At 42.7% G+C, this 18445-nt stretch overlaps 1 protein-coding gene across 2 annotated transcripts; it reads right to left on the reverse strand.

Annotated features, from left to right (window-relative positions):
* Positions 1–956: 956 nt before the first annotated feature.
* Positions 957–8753, reverse strand: SMIM20 (small integral membrane protein 20). Of its 2 annotated transcripts, none has more exons than XM_084856988.1 (3): positions 8569–8753; positions 2138–2194; positions 957–1823 (listed from the first exon to the last, which is right to left on the reverse strand). In XM_084856988.1, the coding sequence occupies exons 1-3, from the start codon at positions 8675–8677 to the stop codon at positions 1786–1788; spliced, it is 204 nt and encodes a 67-aa protein (XP_084713114.1). In that variant the 5' UTR covers positions 8678–8753; the 3' UTR covers positions 957–1785. The 2 variants fall into 2 exon arrangements, with proteins under 2 accessions (XP_084713114.1, XP_084713112.1); XM_084856986.1 differs by having other exon boundaries at positions 2113–2194.
* Positions 8754–18445: the final 9692 nt, after the last annotated feature.

Raw genomic sequence — 18445 nt, forward strand, 5'->3', positions numbered from 1 at the left:
AACATTTGCTTTTATTTTAATTTCTGTGTGGGTGATTCTTTAATTTTTTATAGGTGTCATCCTTTCCCCTCATAACATTTTCATCGTTTTCATGAAAAAGAACATAAATGTCTGTTTTAATGAAACTTTAGAGGTGCCATTTCTTGGCAACCTGTATTCTTATTTGGGTTAAAAAAAAAAAAAAACAGCTTTTAAGTCAGTGCCATTGAAAGGGACTGGTAATAAACTGTAGAAGACTTTTACATGCATGAGTACAGACATACAATTGGAAAGTTTAGTATTTTTCAAATCAGGCCATTCAGCAGCAATGCGTTTGAATGCTCAGCTGGATAATGTAAACTGGGAAGCCGGTGAAGAAGACATCAGGGCCTGCTCCCCCGATGCCCCACCCTGTGCCAAGAGACTCCGTACAGGTAGGATATATATATAGAGTTCATTACTCAAACCAAAAATGGGCAAATAGCAATAGACAGGCCATATCTAGCCCACTTACCAATTTTGACTGACCACAGGAGCCCTACTACATATGAAATCAAGTTTTAGAGAAAGAAGAAATGTTTTCAAGTACTACGCAACACATGTTTTCCCACTCTTTAATATTGCAACTCAATAGAATTAAGTATATTGTTGATTATTGTACATACTTGTATGGGATGCTATGCCTGAACATATGTGGTCTGATGACAAAGCCCCATACTATTTCATGGTGCTAGCTGGCCCATTTGGGTGTCATTTTGTGCAGCAAAACATACTTAAAGCCTGTGGGCCACTAGAGTGTCCCTTGAATACAGATGCCAGTAGTTTCTGCACCTTCAAATCAAAGCCGGCCTAGTGGAACTTTAAACATTTTTCTCTTTAAAGTCTTGCGAAGACTACTATGAAAAGACCATACACAGAAGTGCCAGAAAAAGACAAAAAGCTATGTGAAGTCACAAAAGAGAATAGTACACTAGACATATAATGCATTCAAATCTTTATTGCTGAACACTGAATTTGTACATCAAAATACGTTCTTTCAAACCCAGTTTCTCTCACAACAGAAATTCCCTCCAATAAAACTAAATACAAAATAGTGCAGTTTGCTTCTACACAACAGCTGCTATAGGAAATGTACATAATAAAAATTAAAGTCAGTTTTCCAACCAGGAAAAAGAAGTGAATAAAGATGCACCTTTTTACTACAGAAAAACCTTCTCTCTTGAAGCCTTGCACTACATCAATATGTTTACTTGAAAGGTATTGTTGAAAGTAAACTCCCAACAATTTTGCTAGAACTTACTTAAAAGTAAGGCATCAAAGCCAGATTTATATTAGTATGATCCATTCTGCTTTCATTTACAAAATGGATAAATTGCAGAACTCTACATCCTGTCTGAATTAAGACATGATTTACAGATATACAAAGGCACCATTTTCCAAATTCTTAGTACTGATTTTGTTTTACAGATATTTAATTATTTGATGTATGTTTACAGAAGCGTCAGGTCATGTCCAATCTATATTCACCAAAGCAATTCTCTTCCATTCCTCCAACGAAGAAAGAGGCAATTATTCTATTTACCTAATAATAAATATTCAGTGCAATTTTTACTACTGGATCACTGGGATAAAAGTGGGCTTTAACCCTTGAGAGTAAGCAGCAGCTACTGCTTATATAAACTGATGCTATAAAACAACACAACATGTGAAGTCCTTTTTCTTCATTATCTTAGTTGGCTGAAAGGTCCTGGAGCATCACTGATGGAATAAGGGAGAACATCCTCAAGACTACACCCAGGGAGGTCTTTACTTTCTTCCAAATGGATCAGACCACACTTTTAATCCTATGGATAACAACAGGAAACAACTCTCATCTTAGGAAGTTGCTGGAATGCTGAAGTTGTTGCATCATCCCTTTCATATATCAGTAAAATCACAAGCTCTGTGTATGATGGCGAAAGTGGCCCCTCAAATAACCTTGTCCCAAGCCAGACCCAGCTCGTATTTGGCTAAGTAATCATTTTAGAAGTGTACTACGGCTAATTTGAGATGGTATCCTAAATGAACCCACTTGCATATCAACATCTTTGGGACTGGAATGTTTAAAACATAACATAATTCACACAAACACACCTCATCTCAGCATTTAGAGATATACCTGGAGGCTGAACATCTTCTTGGATAATACCAGCTCGATTTATTGCTTGCTCCTTTTCTGATAAACACAAAAAACTAAAGTAGGTAAGAAAGCACATTTATCTCAACAAGTCAACAAATTTGCACAAGAAGATGTAAAGATGGGGTAAGATAGGATAATGGTGAATACCAGCTTGCTCAAAACATACACCCATCCCAATAGCTTTTCCCAACAGAAATAAATTTACTGTAAGATGCAATAAAACAGAAAATGCTATTTATAAGAAAAAATACTCATCCTACCCAAGAAAAAATTTGAAATAGCAGATTATGGACTATGAAACATAGGGTCTGCAGTTTCCCATGAAAAACATGGTTTAGGCCAGTGTTTGCCACATTTCTGAGAGCTGAGACACACTTTTCTGAATCAAAAACTGGAGCTATATTTCACTCAATTCAGAAGGTTACCTTAGAATGTTAAACATTAAGAATTATTTCCTGCCCTAGGAAATATGGAATTCCCTGCCCCAGAAAATCTGACTTGCCCCTTCTTTGTTAATTTTCCACTGCCTTCTGAAGACTTTGTGTGATTCCAAAAAAATTGTTTTTAATTGCTGCTTTTAGAAGTTGCAATATTGTTTTTAAATGGTGATATTGTTAGCTTTTAATGTGCATATTATGAAATAGCTGGCCTCTTAATTTTTTTTAAGTAAATAGAATTTTTAAAGTAACTAAAATAAAATGATTAAGAGTGCAATCCTATGCATGTTTAGATGGAAAAAAGTCCTCCAACTTCCAGCATTCCTGGCATGCTGGAAGTTTTAGGATTTTTTCCCATCTAAACACGCATAAGATTGCATCCTAAACTAGTCAGGCTCTGAGGCTGCAATCCTATACATACTATCCTGAAAGTAAGTACCACTGAACTCAATGGAGCTTACTTTTGAGTAGAAATCTACATGACTGCACTGCTAAGCTAACTAGAAGTCTTGCCGGAGCAAAATGAGTTCCCAAAGCACTCGCTTGTTTTAAAGATAACCACTAGATAACCAAGAATGGCCTTCAGGCAGACAGGCAGGGAAGCTTTACAAAAATGGGCTGTTTGAGACCATAACTGATAAACAGGTAAAAGTAGGTAGGCCAAATAGTGACTTCCATGGAGTTAAATGCGTGGCTGATTTAAGCTAATATTAACAGCTCATCCGACAATTCCTCCAAGCTAAATACTTTCTTACCTTATGTTTTAAATAATTTGAATCCATTTTCAGTTCCTTTCAGTGGCTGGCTCTTAGAAGGAAATTCACAGCTTTGTATTACTTGCTGTTCTCTCTCGCCTTCTTTGCCTAACTTATATTTTCTTTCTTTGGTATTCTCTTTTCCCCAAATAGGGGCTGGAGAGCCAGCACTGTACAGCATATTACATTTTTGTACAATAGCAGTACACTGAAGCCTCTGGAAACAGACTGAGCTAGTTGATGCTCCCTCTGCTGGTATTTTTTTTAAAGCTTGACTTCTGAGCAGAGCTACTTTTTAGTCATCACAGAGATATTATGGATTGAATAGGGGACCTTACACATACGAAACCTACAATATACCTTTGAATTTCAGTCCTTCCCTTCACTTGCAGGCATTATGAAAGAAAACGGCATGATAAATGCATATTGGTACCCATCATAAATGCTGGTGTATGTTTGTTTCCCCCTTCATGGATCATTGCCTTGTTGTGGCGAAGGGGCTTGCGTAACTCAGTGAAGCCATATGCTATGCAGTGCAGGGCCACCCAAGATGGACAGGTCATGGCAGAGAGTTCTGACAAAATGTGGTCCACTGGAGAAGGAACTGGCAACCCACTCCAGTATTCTTGCCAAGAAAACCCCATGGAACGTATCACAAGGCTAAAAGAGATGACGCTGGAAGATGAGCCCCTCAGGTTGGAAGGTGTCCAATATACTACTGGGGAAGAGCAGAGAGTATTTCCAAGTAGCGCCAGAAAGAGTGAAGCGGCTGGGCCAAAGCCGAAAGGACACTCAGCTGTGGATGTGTCTGGTGGTGAAAAGAAAGTCCGAGGCTGTAAAGAACAATATTGTTTAGGAACATGGAATGTCAGATCAATGAATCAGGGTAAGCTGGAGGTGGTCAAACATGAGATGGCAAGATTGAACATCGACATCTTGGGAATCAGTGAACTAAAATGGACAGGCATGGGCGAATTTAATTCAGGTGACCATCATATCTACTATTGTGGGCAAGAATCCCTTAGAAGAAATGGTGTAGCACCCATAGTCAACAAAAGGGTGGGAAAAGCAGTACTGGGGTACAATCTCAAAAATGATAGAATGATCTCAGTATGAATCCAAGGCAAACCATTCAACATCACAGTAATTCAAGTCTATGCCCCAACCACTGATGCCGAAGAAGCTGAGGTTGATCGGTTCTATGAAGACCTACAACACCTTCTAGAACTAACACCAAAAAAAGATGTCCTCTTCATCATAGGGGATTGGAATGCTAAAGTAGGAAGTTAAGAAATCACCGGGATAACAGGCAGGCATGGCCTTGGTGTACAAAATGATGCAGGACAAAAGCTAATAGAGTTTTGCCAAGAGAACACGCTGATCATAGCAAACACTCTTTTCCAACAGCACAAGAGACAACTCTACACATGGACATCACCAGATGGTCAATATCGAAATCAGATTGATTATGTCCTTTGCAGCCAAAGATGGAGAAGCTCTATACAGTCAGTCAAAACAAGACCTGGAGCTGACTGTGGCTCAGATCATGAGCTTCTTGTTGCAAAATTTCAGCTTAAATTGAAGAACGTAGGGAAAACCACTAAACCATTCAGGTATGACCTAAATCATATCCCTTATGAATATACAGTGGAGGTGAGGAATAGATTTCAGGGATTAGACCTGATAGACAGAGTGCCTGAGGAACTATGGACGGAGGTCCGTAACATTGTTCAGGAGGCAGCAACGAAATCCATCCCAAAGAAAAAGAAATGCAAGAAAGCCAAGTGGCTGTCTGATGAGGCTTTACAAGTCGCTGAGGAAAGAACGGAAGCGAAAAGCAAGGGAGAAAGGGGAAGATATATCCAACTGAATGCAGAGTTCCAGAGAATAGCAAGGAGAGACAAGAAGGCCTTCTTAAATGAACAATGCAAAGAAATTGAGGAAAACAACAGAATGGGAAAGACTAGAGATCTCTTCAAGAAAATCGGAGATCTCAAGGGAACGTTTTGTGCAAAGACAGGCATGATAAAGGACAAAGAAGGCAGGGACCTTACAGATGCAGATGAGATTAAGTAGAGGTGGAAAGAATACACCGAAGAACTATACAGGAAAGATCTGAATGTCCCTGATAGCCATGATAGTGCGGTCACTGAACTTGAGCCGGACATCCTAGAGAGTGAAGTCAAGTGGGCCTTAGGAAGCATTACTAACAACAAAGCTAGCGGAGATGACAGTATTCCAGCTGAGCTATTTAAAATCCTAAAAGATGATGCTGTTAAAGTGCTGCATTCAATATGCCAACAAATTTGGAACACTCAACAATGGCTGCAAGACTGGAAAAGGTCAGTTTACATTCCAATTCCAAAGAAGGGCAACGCCAAAGAGTGTTCAAACTACCACACAATTGCGCTCATTTCACATGCCAGCAAGGTGATGCTCAAAATCCTACAAGCTACGCTTCAGCAGTATGCGAACCGAGAACCACCAGAAGTACAAGCTGGGTTTCGAAGAGGCAGAGGAACTAGAGGTCAAATCGCCAACATTCGCTGCATCATGGAGAAAGCAAGACAATTCCAGAAAAACGTCTATTTCTGCTTCATTGACTACGCTAAAGCCTTTGATTGTGTGGATCACAACAAACTGTAGCAAATTCTTAAAGGGATGGGAGTACCAGACCACCTTACCTGTCTCCTGAGAAACCTGTACGAGGGTCAAGAAGCAACAGTAAGAACCAGACATGGAACAACCGAGTGGTTCAAAATTGGGAAAGGAGTACGACAAGGCTGCATATTGTCACCCTGCTTATTTAACTTATATGCAGAGTACATCATGAGAAATGCCGGGTTGGATGAATCACAGGTTGGAATTAAGATTGCTGGGAGAACTATCAACAACCTCCGATATGCGGATGATACCACCCGAATGGCAGAAAGCGAAGAGGATCTAAAGAGCCTCTTGTTGAGGGTGAAAGAGGAGAGTGCAAAAGCTGGTTTGAAACTCAACATTAAAAAAACAAAGATCATGGCATCTGGCCCCATCACTTCCTGGCATATAGAAGGGGAAGAAATGGCAGCAGTGACAGATTTTACTTTCTTGGGCTCCAAGATCACCACAGACGGTGACTGCAGCCATGAAATTAAAAGGCGCTTGCTCCTTGGGAGGAAAGCTATGGCAAGCCTAGACAGCATAGCAAGAAGCAGAGACATCACCTTGCCGACAAAGGTCCGTCTAATCAAAGCTATGGTTTTCCCAATAGTAATGTATGGCTGTGAGAGCTGGACTATAAGGAAGGCTGAGCGCCGAAGAATTGATGCTTTCGAACTGTGGTGCTGGAGAAGACTCTTACGAGTCCCCTGGACTGCAAGGAGGTCAAATCAGTCAATCCTAAAGGAAATCAATCCTGAGTGCTCATTGGAAGGACAGATGCTGAAACTGAAGCTCAAATATTTTGGCCACCTAATGCGAAGAGAAACTCTGTGGAAAAGACCCTGATGCTGGGAAAGACTGAAGGCAAAAGGAGAAGGGGACGGCAGAGGATGAGATGGCTAGATAGCATCACGGATGCAATGAATATGAACTTGAGCACACTCCGGGAGAGAGCGCAGGACAGGAAGGCCTGGCGTGCTATGGTCCATGGGGTCACGAAGAGTCGGACACGACTGAACGACAACAACAACAATGTTTGTTTCATACTTGGGAATCAATTCCTGAATGCAAGAATGGCTCAGTTGCATAAACCATAATAGTCACAGTGGACATCATCCAAAGGAAATAGTATGAGGCATGTGTGTGCATGCCATGGCGTGCTGTTGTTGTTCTACCCTTTCAGTAGGAGTCAAGATCAGAATTGTCCCCCACTCCCAATTGTTATTTGAAGGAACTGTGCTTTCACTGAAGCAAAAGGAAAGACATACCTACTATCATGCATGAAGGATGCAGAAGTATTGCACTGTATCTGTACATGTTGGGAAGGGGAACCAGGTTTCCAAAGACATCACATCCGATTACAGTATGTGAATTATAGCAAAACTAATACATGTAGGACAACAGACATGATTTTTCTTAGAGGTTATGCCTTTTCTGGGCTGGCTCACAAACACTTTTGTCACTTAAAGGCTACACCATTAAAGTGATGATTTTCATACACGAGTGTTCTGCCACACCTATCACATAAAGAACTTTCATTTTTCCTCAGATTCAGTGGCTTCTCATTGTGGTCAGCTCACACATCACTCCCCAGCCAGTCACAAGGGCACCTACCGCACTTCTTTCTAATCTCTATATGAGATGACTGGAACCTGAACTGGCTCAACTAAGGAGCTGTTGCATCTGAGGTGGAATGAAAGTTCTTTCTCTGTGGTGCTCAGCTGGAAGCTGAACTGATGAAGCTAGATATATTGTACACTGCAGCTAGATATATTGTACACTGCGCTGAGACCTCGGGTTATCAGGCAGTTTAAAAGTATAATAAATACATTTTGAAATTTTAAGATTAATTTGGATGCGGCGCGAGGGACAGTAAATGGTTTGAACACATGAATATTCTGCCCTGGAAACAAATCCCTTTTAATGAAGAGAATGTGCCTTCAAACCAATTTTGCTCGTTACGCCTCTCTTCACTTGCAGTGCTAAAAATCTTAAGAACATAAGAAGCGCTGTGCTGAATCAGGCCAAGGGTCCATCTAGTCCAGCATTCTGTTCGCACAGCAGCCAACCGGCTGCCCACCGAAAACCCACAAGCAGGACGTGAGTACAACAGCACCCTCCTGCCCATGTTCCCCAGCAGCTAGTGTGCATTGGTAATATCATTTACTGCCTCTGATTCTGGTGGTAGCTAGTAGGTGTGGATAGCTTTACCCTCTGTGCGTTTGTCTAATCCCTTTTTAAAGCCATCCAAATTGGTGGCCATCACCACATCTTGTGGAAGTGAGTTCCACAGTTTAACCTATATTGCCCTGTGATTAAGTACTTCCTTTTATCTTGGGATTTCTATTTCTATTTCGAGTTCTATGGGCAGCTCCCCTCCAGGGAGAGGGGAATTGGAAAGGCAACGCGTGTCTCTCTCCTGCACCCCCACTTTCCTGGGAACAGCGCGCAGCAAAGGGAATTCAGGCGCAACCCAGGAAAAAAGCAGCAGCGGCGGCGGGGGGGGGGGGGAAGGGGCCCGGGGCAAGGGAGAAGGCTGCGCGTGCGCAAACGCACTCTTTTGCTGACTTACTGTACTCCTCAATGTGCTTCAAGGGCCGGAAGTAGATGGGGTAGAAGGCCGCCCCCACCAGGGACACGAACCCTCCGAAGATGAGGAGGGTGCGAGCCATGCGCGCCATGAGGGGCCGCTGGAAAAGGACGCCTCTGCGGCCAAGTTATTCCCCACTCACCCCTTGGCTGCTGCGGGGATCGTTCAGGGAAATGTATTTCCGTTTCCGGAGCAGGGTGGGGGTGGGGCAGACGAGTCATGCAGAGTCCCGCTCAGTCGAAAATGAGCCGCAGGAGAGGGAGCCAAATGCAGGTTCTTCCTTGAAACTGCGCTTGCCTGCCTGCCCCTTTGTGGCTACAGCCGCAAACGATCAAAGCGTCTCCGAACTGAGCAGCCGACAAGAGAAACACAATGCAGACTTGTGGACCAATAGTAACTTTATTGATTGGAAGCGCAGGCCGCCACAGTATGCATAAGGGAAACAGTGCAGTCACATATTTGTATATACGTACATATCCAACAGAATAATTTCTCTCTCCCCCTCCCCGCCTCCCCCAAGCCATTTGGGATCTGGCGGGTATTTTCCTTGCTGCCAAGGCAAATTTTCCTACCTGGACAGTGGTAAAAACATCAGAAAGCAGAGCACATCTCTGATCTAAGAGGCGTCTGTTTGACAGGAGAATGCTAGCAAGAAATATATGCCTATGATGGTTATAGAGGGGACATTTTAGTAAGTAGTGGGAAACATCCTCAACCTCCTCAGACCCACAAATACAAAATCTTTTATGGACTGGAGTATGATCAGATCTTCCCTCCAGAAAGGCAGCGGGCATACATTATAGATGCGGTGCTGTGAATGGTTTTCTTAGGGGAGCCAAGAGTTATAAAGTAGCTCCCCAGACCAGATGACATCTTATATAATAGGTACCAACATGAATAAGGCAACTGTGAGATTGTAACCAGATCTAGCTGCTTAAAAAAGAGAGAAGTTTTTTCTTTAAGCATCTGCTTGACTCTTATCAGAAGCAAAGGAAGGAAAAGACTCAGTATCAATCCCATAAGCATGCAGTGGGTCAACTTGGGTCAAGTTTACCCAAGACTTTGGGGATAAGGTCTGAAGTTGCTCTTGAAATAGGCTGACCATACGTACCATTTTAACCGGGACAGTACCATTTTTTTCATATTTCCCGACCATCCCGTCATTTTAATATAAATGTCAATTTTGTCCCGTTTTTAATTTTTTGTAAAAAAAACAACGTGTTTATCATAAGGCTCTATGCTAATCAATGCGTGCAGTAAAACTACAGGTGTGACAAAAGAGGAAGTTCCATTGACTTTATCCAGCCAGGGCCAGGCTTCTTGAGCTAGCGTCGATCAGACGCTGCCCCCTGGCTTGTCTGCAGTGGCGGGGAATTCAAGAGTGGGTCGCTAAGCCCCATTCAGCGTGTGGGAGCCAGGTCAGCCTATCTTGAAAGCATTTTTTGGAATTCGGGATTCTCTCATATAAGCCAACTTGAACTTATATGGTTCAACTTGAACATAAAGCAAGTGCAACATGGATAGATATTTTAACAGAAGTCAGTCCTACTTCTGCCCTTAGAAGTGACACAGGTGTACCCTGGGGGACAGTTAAGAGGGATCTCATAAAAGAATTCTCGACCACCTCAAAAATAGAGGCATTTGTATATCTCCATACGGCAGTTGTGGAACTACCTTCTTCCAGAATACCTCAATTGCAGGTGTGAGCCCCCTTGTAATCTAAAAAACTGAAGTAGGGATTGAGTAGATTGAGATGATTTCAGTTTAGTTGCATCTAGATGTTGTCCCCATGAAAGTTAGGCAATGAACCTAAGGCCCAGATACCTAAAGTTGTGCAATTGTTCAATAGATTTATTGTCCAGCTTCCATGTATTAGTTTTCCTCTTCTTCCTAGTCTACAGTTTTAGTCTTAGCGTAGTTAATAGACAAATGCTGTCTAGTGCAGAACTTAGTCGGCTTTCTCAAGTGCCTTCGCATTCCAATTAATGTAGCGGAGATCATTGTGATATCATCTGCATATAGAAGAGCTGAGGGCTTAACATCCCAAATAGAAACTGGGAAGCATTCCAAATCACTCTGTTCTTGTACAATGCTGTTGATATAAAAATTGAAGAGAAAGGGAGCCAATAGATATCCCTGGCATACCCCTTTATCAGTTGGTATGCTTTCTGATAACAATCCATTCACCCTAAATCTAACTGTAGTGTTGAGTTCAGCATTTGTATTAAAAGTAGCAGCCTTCTGTCAATGTTTGTGGTTGATAACTTTTGCCATAAACAATCTGGCTAGGTTTCTAGTGAAGCTTTTTAGGCCCAAAGCTTGCTGGACCCCACCCAAAGCTCAGCTGCAGTAATCAGAGCTCCCTTTCCAGTGTCTTACTCCTGAGGAGTCACTTTCTCCTGAGAAGACCTTTTCTGGAGATGAGCACTTCTTCACACAGGAGCCCTACTATCCTGTTGCTTGAGGTGACAATGCTCCGAGGAGTCAGGGGACTGCTTAGCCTCTGCCTCAGAGGCAGAGTCCCTATCTCCTGACAGGGGTGGCCCTGCAACCATCTCCCCTAAGGACTCAGTCTCCTGTGGCTCTGGTGGCAGTCCCTGGTTTGGGGTGTCCTGGGCTTCTGGGGCCTCTAGCTCTTCCTCTGAGGACTCCTCCTCCAGTGGGGGCATGACATTTACACAGCTTCTCAGGCACATCCTGGCCTCCTTCCCTCCCCCTCCCTGAAGCTGTGCTTAGACAGGCAAAATCGCCCGTCTAGGGAAAATGCAAGTAGCTGGAGCATGGAGGCAAGGACTGTCTCAATGCTTGGGCTGCCCTGCATTGGATACTCAGCCGCTTCTGACTTCAGAGGCTGCCAACTATCAAGATAGTATTGCACCATAAATAAATGAAAAACAGGTTATTATTAAAAACAGTATATTCATCGACCCTGTTTGTTCTTTGAGGTTGTAACAAAAAACTTTCTAAGGAAAAAAATCCAGATTAGTCTTTAATGACTCCAAATGGCGGCATGCATGCTTCAGCATACTTCAGTGCACTTTTCCCGTAGACAGGCTTGTGTGGGCTCAACATATTCAAACAATCCTGGGCTGCAAAACAGTCCAGAGCTGGTCTTAAGTCTCAGGATTTCAGTCACCAAAACAAACTCTCCAATTCTCTAGTTCCCAAATTCCGGCCTCAGTGTCAGTGTCTGACATCTGCCGATTCCTCTCTGTAGCATCCTCTCCTTTCTCTTTCCCCTCTCATCCGGGCCTCAGTAGAATCAACTAGTCTAACACCTATCAAACTCTTATCTTGTTCTTATGTTCTCTTATCTTGCTCTTGTGTTGCATTCAAAAACAAATCCTCCCTTACAAGTCTGCAGGCTAATAGGCAATTGTAGCAACATGGAAGGGGGAGCATAACTCTTCAAGCCAGAGAAGGTCGGTTTGCCCCTGTAAGCAAAATGAGGTGTAGTGTTTTCTCCTCCACAGGCTCGCGTCCCAGGTCAGTTGTAAACCTCAGCTTTTACTTTATGGGAAAAGACCAGTTTCTTAGCTCTGCTGCCGAATCTCTTTCTCTACAAAAGGTGTTGAAATATATTTCTTTTGGTGTTAGATTTGAGTGACAAATCTGCCAGTAAAACAATAAAACACTAAAAGGAAAAACACGGAGTGCCCAGAAACTAAAACTGCAGCTCTGTGAGTGGAAACCAGAAGCCCCAGCTTGTAGACTAAGGAATTGTTCTGGACAACCATGTACAACCTCATGTCAGTACTAATTATGGGATTCTGTATCTTTTGAAAATTCTCCATTTGACACAATAACAACTCTTGAGGGATAGAATCATAGAATAGTAGAGTTGGAAGGGGCCTATAAGACTATCGAGTCCAACCCCCTGCTCAATGCAAGAATCCAAGTCAGAGCATCCCTAACAGATGGCTGTCCAGCCTCGTCTTGAACGCCTCCAGGGCAGGAGAGCCCATTACCTCCCTAGGGAATTAGTTCCACTGTCGTATTGCTCTAACAGCCAGGAAGTTTTTCCTGATGTTTAGCCGGAATCTGGCTTCCTGTAACTTGAGCCCATTATTCCTTGACCTGCATTCTGGGATGATGGAGAAGAGATCCTGGCCTTCCTCTCTGTGACAACCCTTCAAGTACTGGAAGAACGCTATCATATCTCCCCTCAATCTTCTCTTCTCAAGGCTAAACGTGCCCAGTTCTTTCAGGCTCTCTTTGTAGGGCTTTGTTTCCAGTCCCCTGATCATCTTTGTTGCCCTCCTCTGAACCCTCTCCAGTTTGTCTGCGTCCTTCTTAAAAGTGCAGTAGTGAGGAGGTAGAGACACTGAGGGAGGGGCCCCACGGAGGATGCCTTGCACAAGGGCCCTCAAAACCTGGAGCTTGTTTTATGATGGGGTAAGCCTGCATCTTTTAAGACAGACACTGAAAGGATTAAACACAATACTTCCTACTTTCTACATCCTTCTTTGTCGTTCAGTCGTGTCTGACTCTTCATGACCCCATGGACTATAGCATGCCAGGCCTTCCTGTCCTGTGCTCTCTCCCGGAGTGTGCTCAAGTTCATATTCATTGCATCGGTGATGCTATCTAGCCATCTCATCCTCGGCCGTCCCCTTCTCCTTTTGCCTTCAGTCTTTCCCAGCAACAGGGTCTTTTCCAGTGACTTTTCTCTTCGCATTAGGTGGCCAAAATATTTGAACTTCAGCTTCAGTATCTGTCCTTCCAATGAGCACTCAGGGTTGATTTCCTTTAGGATGGACTGATTTGACCTCCTTGCAGTCCAGGGGACTCATAAGAGTCTTCACCACCACAGTTCGAAAGCATCGATTCTTCAGCGCTCAGCCTTCCTTATAGTCCAGCTCTCACAGCCATACGTTGCTACTGGGAAAACCATAGCTTTGATTAGACGGACCTTTGTCGGCAAGGTGATGTCTCTGCTTCTTACTATGCTGTCTAGGTTTGCCATAGCTTTCCTCCCAAGGAGCAAGCATCTTTTAATTTCATGGCTACAGTCACCGTCTGTGGTGATCTTGGAGCCCAAGAAAATAAAATCCATCACTGCTGCCATTTCTTCCCCTTCTATATGCCAGGAAGTGATGGGGCCAGATGCCATGATTTTAGTTTTTTTAATGTTGAGTTTCAAACCAGCTTTTGCATTCTCCACTTTCACCCTCAACAAGAGGCTCTTTAGATCCTCTTCACTTTCTGCCATTAGGGTGGTATCGTCTGCGTATCTGAGGTTGTTGATAATTCTCCCGGCAATCTTAATTCCGACCTGTGATTCATCCAACTCAGCGTTTCTCATGATGTACTCTGCATATAAGTTAAATAAGCAGGGTGACAATATACAGCCTTGTCATACTCCTTTCCCAATTTTGAACCAATCGGTTGTTCCATGTCCGGTTCTTACTGTTGCTTCTTGACTCTCCTACAGGTTTCTCAGGAGACAGGTAAGTTGGTCTGGTACTCCCATCTCTTTAAGAATTTGCCAGTTTGTTGTGATCCACACAATCAAAGGCTTTAGTGTAGTCAATGAAGCAGAAATAGACGTTTTTCTGGAATTCTCTTGTTTTCTCCATGATGCAGCGAATGTTGGCGATTTGATCTCTAGTTCCTCTGCCCCTTCGAAACCCAGCTTGTACTTCCAGTAGTTCTTGGTTCACATACTGCTGAAGCTTAGCTTGTAGGATTTTGAGCATCACCTTGCTGGCATGTGAAATGAGTGCAATTGTACGGTAGTTTGAACACTCTTTGGCATTGCCCTTCTTTGGAATTGGAATGTAAACTGACCTTTTCCAGTCTTGTGGCCATTGCCGAGTGTTCCAAATTTGTTGGCATATTGAGTGCAGCACTTTAATAGCACCGTCTTTTAGGATCTTAAATAGCTCAGCTGGAAGAGTGTCATCTCCCCTAGCTTTGTTGTTAGTAATACTTCCTAAGGCCCACTTGACTTCACTCTCGAGAATGTCTGGCTCAAGTTCAGTGACCGCACTATCATGGCTATCAGGGACATTCAGATCTTTCCTGTACAGTTCTTCTGTGTATTCTTTCCACCTCTTCTTAATCTCCTCTGCTTCTGTTAGGTCCCTGCCTTCTTTGTCCTTTATCATGCCCGTCTTTGCACAAAACGTTCCCTTGAGATCTCCAATTTTCTTGAAGAGATCTCTAGTCTTTCCCATTCTATTGTTTTCTTCGATTTCTTTGCATTGTTCATTTAAGAAGGCCTTCTTGTCTCTCCTTGCTATTCTCTGGAACTCTGCATTCAGTTGGGTATATCTTCCCCTTTCTCCCTTGCTTTTCGCTTCCCTTCTTTCCTCAGCAATTTGTAAAGCCTCATCAGACAGCCACTTGGCTTTCTTGCATTTCTTTTTCTTTGGGATGGATTGAGTTGCTGCCTCCTGAACAATGTTACGGACTTCCATCCATAGTTCCTCAGGAACTCTGTCTATCAGGTCTAATCCCTGAAATCTATTTGTCACCTCCACTGTATATTCATAAGGGATATGATTTAGGTCATACCTGAATGGTTTACTGGTTTTCCCTACGTTCTTCAATTTAAGCCGAAATTTTGCAAGAAGCAGCTCATGATCTGAGCCACAGTCAGCTCCAGGTCTTGTTTTTACTGACTGTATAGAGTTTCTCCATCTTTGGCTGCAAAGTACATAATCAATCTGATTTTGATATTGACCATCTGGTGATGTCCATGTGTAGAGTCGCCTCTTGTGCTGTTGGAAAAGAGTGTTTGCTATGATCAGCATGTTCTCTTGGCAAAACTCTATTAGCCTTTGTCCTGCTTCATTTTGTACACCAAGGCCATGCTCGCCTGTTATCCCGGTGATTTCTTGACTTCCTACTTTATCATTCCAATCCCCTATGATGAAGAGGACATCTTTTTTTGGTGTTAGTTCTAGAAGGTGTTGTAGGTCTTCATAGAACCGATCAACCTCAGCTTCTTCGGCCTCAGTGGTTGGGGCATAGGCTTGAATTACTGTGATGTTGAATGGTTTGCCTTGGATTCGTACTGAGATCATTCTATCGTTTTTGAGGTTGTACCCCAGTACTGCTTTTCCCACCCTTTTGTTGACTATGAGTGCTACTCCATTTCTTCTAAGGGATTCTTGCCCACAGTAGCAGATATAATGGTCACCTGAATTAAATTCGCCCATGCTTGTCCAGTTTAGTTTGTTGATTCCCAAGATGTCGATGTTCAATCTTAGCGTCTCATGTTTGACCACCTCCAGCTTACCTTGATTCATTGATCTTACATTCCAGGTTCCTAAACAATATTGTTCTTTACAGCATCGGACTTTCTTTTCACCACCAGACCCATCCACAGCTGAGTGTTCTTTTGGCTTTGGCTCAGCCGCTTCACTCTTTCTGGCACTACTTGGAAATTCCCTCTGCTCTTCCCCAGTAGTATATTGGACACCTTCCGACCTGAGGGGCTCATCTTCCGGCATCATATCTTTTTGGCCTTGTGATACGTTCCATGGGGTTTTCTTGGCAAGAATACTGGAGTGGGTTGCCATTTTCTTCTCCAGTGGACCACATTTTGTCAGAACTCTCCACCATGACCTGTCCGTCTTGGGTGGCCCTGCACGGCATAGCTTATGGCTTCACCGAGTTACGCAAGCCCCTTCGCCATAACAAGGCAGTGATCCATAAAGGGGACATCCTCCTTTACAATACTATAAATATATATGTATTTAAAATATTTCTAGGCCACCTTTCAGGGCAGAAGACATCCCAAGACAGCTTACAACAATGAAATCCCATATAGGAAAAACCCATAAAATGACAAAAATTCATAAAAATAACAGACACGAGCAATACAATATCTGGCCTAGACATATACCAGGCCAGATGTTTTATTGCTCGTGTTTGTTGCATATAAAGTATATGACAGAAGTAGGTTCCCATCACATGAAAAAGATACTTTGCCACATGTTCAGGGCCATGCATCCAAGCCCACAAGCAGGAGATGAGTGCAACAGGACCCTCCTCTTTGTGTTCCCCAGCAACTGGTATACAGAAGCATACTGCCTCCGATACTGGACGTAATATATTGCCATCATGACTAGTCATCATTGCTAGCCTTATTCTCCATGAGTTTGTTTAATCCCCTTTTAAAGCCATCCAAATTGGTGGCCATCACTACATGTTTTGGTAGTTGAATTCCATAGTTTGACTATGCGCTATATGAAGAAGTCCTCCCTTTTATCTGTCCTGAATCTCCCACCAATCAGCTTCATGAGATGACCCCGGGTTCTAGTATTACAAGAGAGGAGAAAAAGTCTCCCTATCCACTTTCTCCACACCATGCATAATTTTGTACACCTCTATTATGTCTCCCCTTACTCTCCTCCAAGCTAAATAATCCCAGCTGTTGTAACCTTCCCTCATAGGGGAGTTGCTCCAACCCCTTCATTATTTTGGTTGCCTTTTTCTGCACCTTCTCCAATTCTTTTCCAGTACTACAATATCCTTTTAAAACTCTACTTAGGACCACATATAGTCTTATATAGAAGTAAGTTCCATCTAAATATGTGGGACATTACTATGTTTAGAAGACAGATGAGATCTTGTGTATGCCTACTCCTAAACTGTGCAGCTCCTAAGACTACTTTTTGATCGTCTAATATAATATGTTACTTGAAGTAGGTATATTTCTCTTCTTTCTATCATAACATGATAGGCCATGCAGTCAAAAATAAGCACAAAGTTAAGTATGTTCAAAGCTAGCCTGAGAGTCAAACATAGGAGACCTGGGTAATACTTTTCCAATTTGAGCAAAGAAACACCAAGGAGCTTAGCTACTTAACCCTTTTCCTTCTGGTAAATTTTTTAACTCAAAATCACCTCGCTCCCTCCAAACTGCTTTCCCAGTTTCTGTCTGTCTGCAATTTTGAGCAGGAAAAAGGCCAGAGGGGAAAAGGTTAAGTAGCCCCTCCAACTTTCCATATCTGTTTTTCATTAGAAAAACAAGTTGGGAGCTCATTACACACATTTGTCATATGTAGTGTAGCCCTGAGTATAATCTTGGAGAGACTCATTTTGAGCCAGAGTTTAGCCGTGGGCCTCAGCTCTAATGCTAGAGTTTGATTTAGCTTTAGAACATGTGAACCAAGATCACAGCACATCTGGGCATATACTGATTGCATGTCTCTCCTCATCTACATGACCATAAGTAGCTCTCCACATCTGGATTTAGGGGTCAGGATTTTAAAATTCTACGTCTAAAGATGCGATTCCCATGGCAGGCAAGTGCCCTGACAAAACTAGTGCAACCCACTGGTATATTTTTCTTTAAGAATTCTGAGTGGGAATATTCCTGCACATGCTCAGTAAAGGAGGGAGATAGGGAGTAGCCACTATTTTAGGCAGTTACCAAAATGCAGTGTAGAAGAAGCTTGCTTTCTCCTCTCTATAAGACCCTGAACCCTTGAGACAGGTTAGTAAAGAGTTATTTTTTTTACAAACACTATGAGTTCCTTGTTTATGTTCTTTTATATTATATAAAGGGCTGTTTAACAAGTTGTTCCTGTGTTGCTGGATCCTGGTCCATTTTGAGAAGGTTGCTGCAGAGCTGGAATGAACTGAGTAGAGCCTGTTTTCCTTCTTCAGCTAGCAGAAAAATCAAGCTTCAGAGAGAAGTTTTATTTATATTTTTGTTGTGGACTCAAGCTGAAAAAAACAGAACTTTGGGAGGGCTGTGCTCTGTTTTATTGTTTTGGTGATAAGTGAATTGTTATGCATGTAAAATTATTACATGTGCATTATTATTGTTTTTAATTAAGACATTAAGATGATATATGTTAATTGTCTGTGTACAAGGCCTTTGCTGTGAGTCCCTTTAGAG

This window comes from Heloderma suspectum, chromosome 5 (genome assembly GCF_057233095.1).
Source record: "Heloderma suspectum isolate Gila_16-S chromosome 5, 16-S_ref, whole genome shotgun sequence".
Classification (NCBI taxonomy): Eukaryota; Metazoa; Chordata; class Lepidosauria; order Squamata; family Helodermatidae; genus Heloderma; species Heloderma suspectum.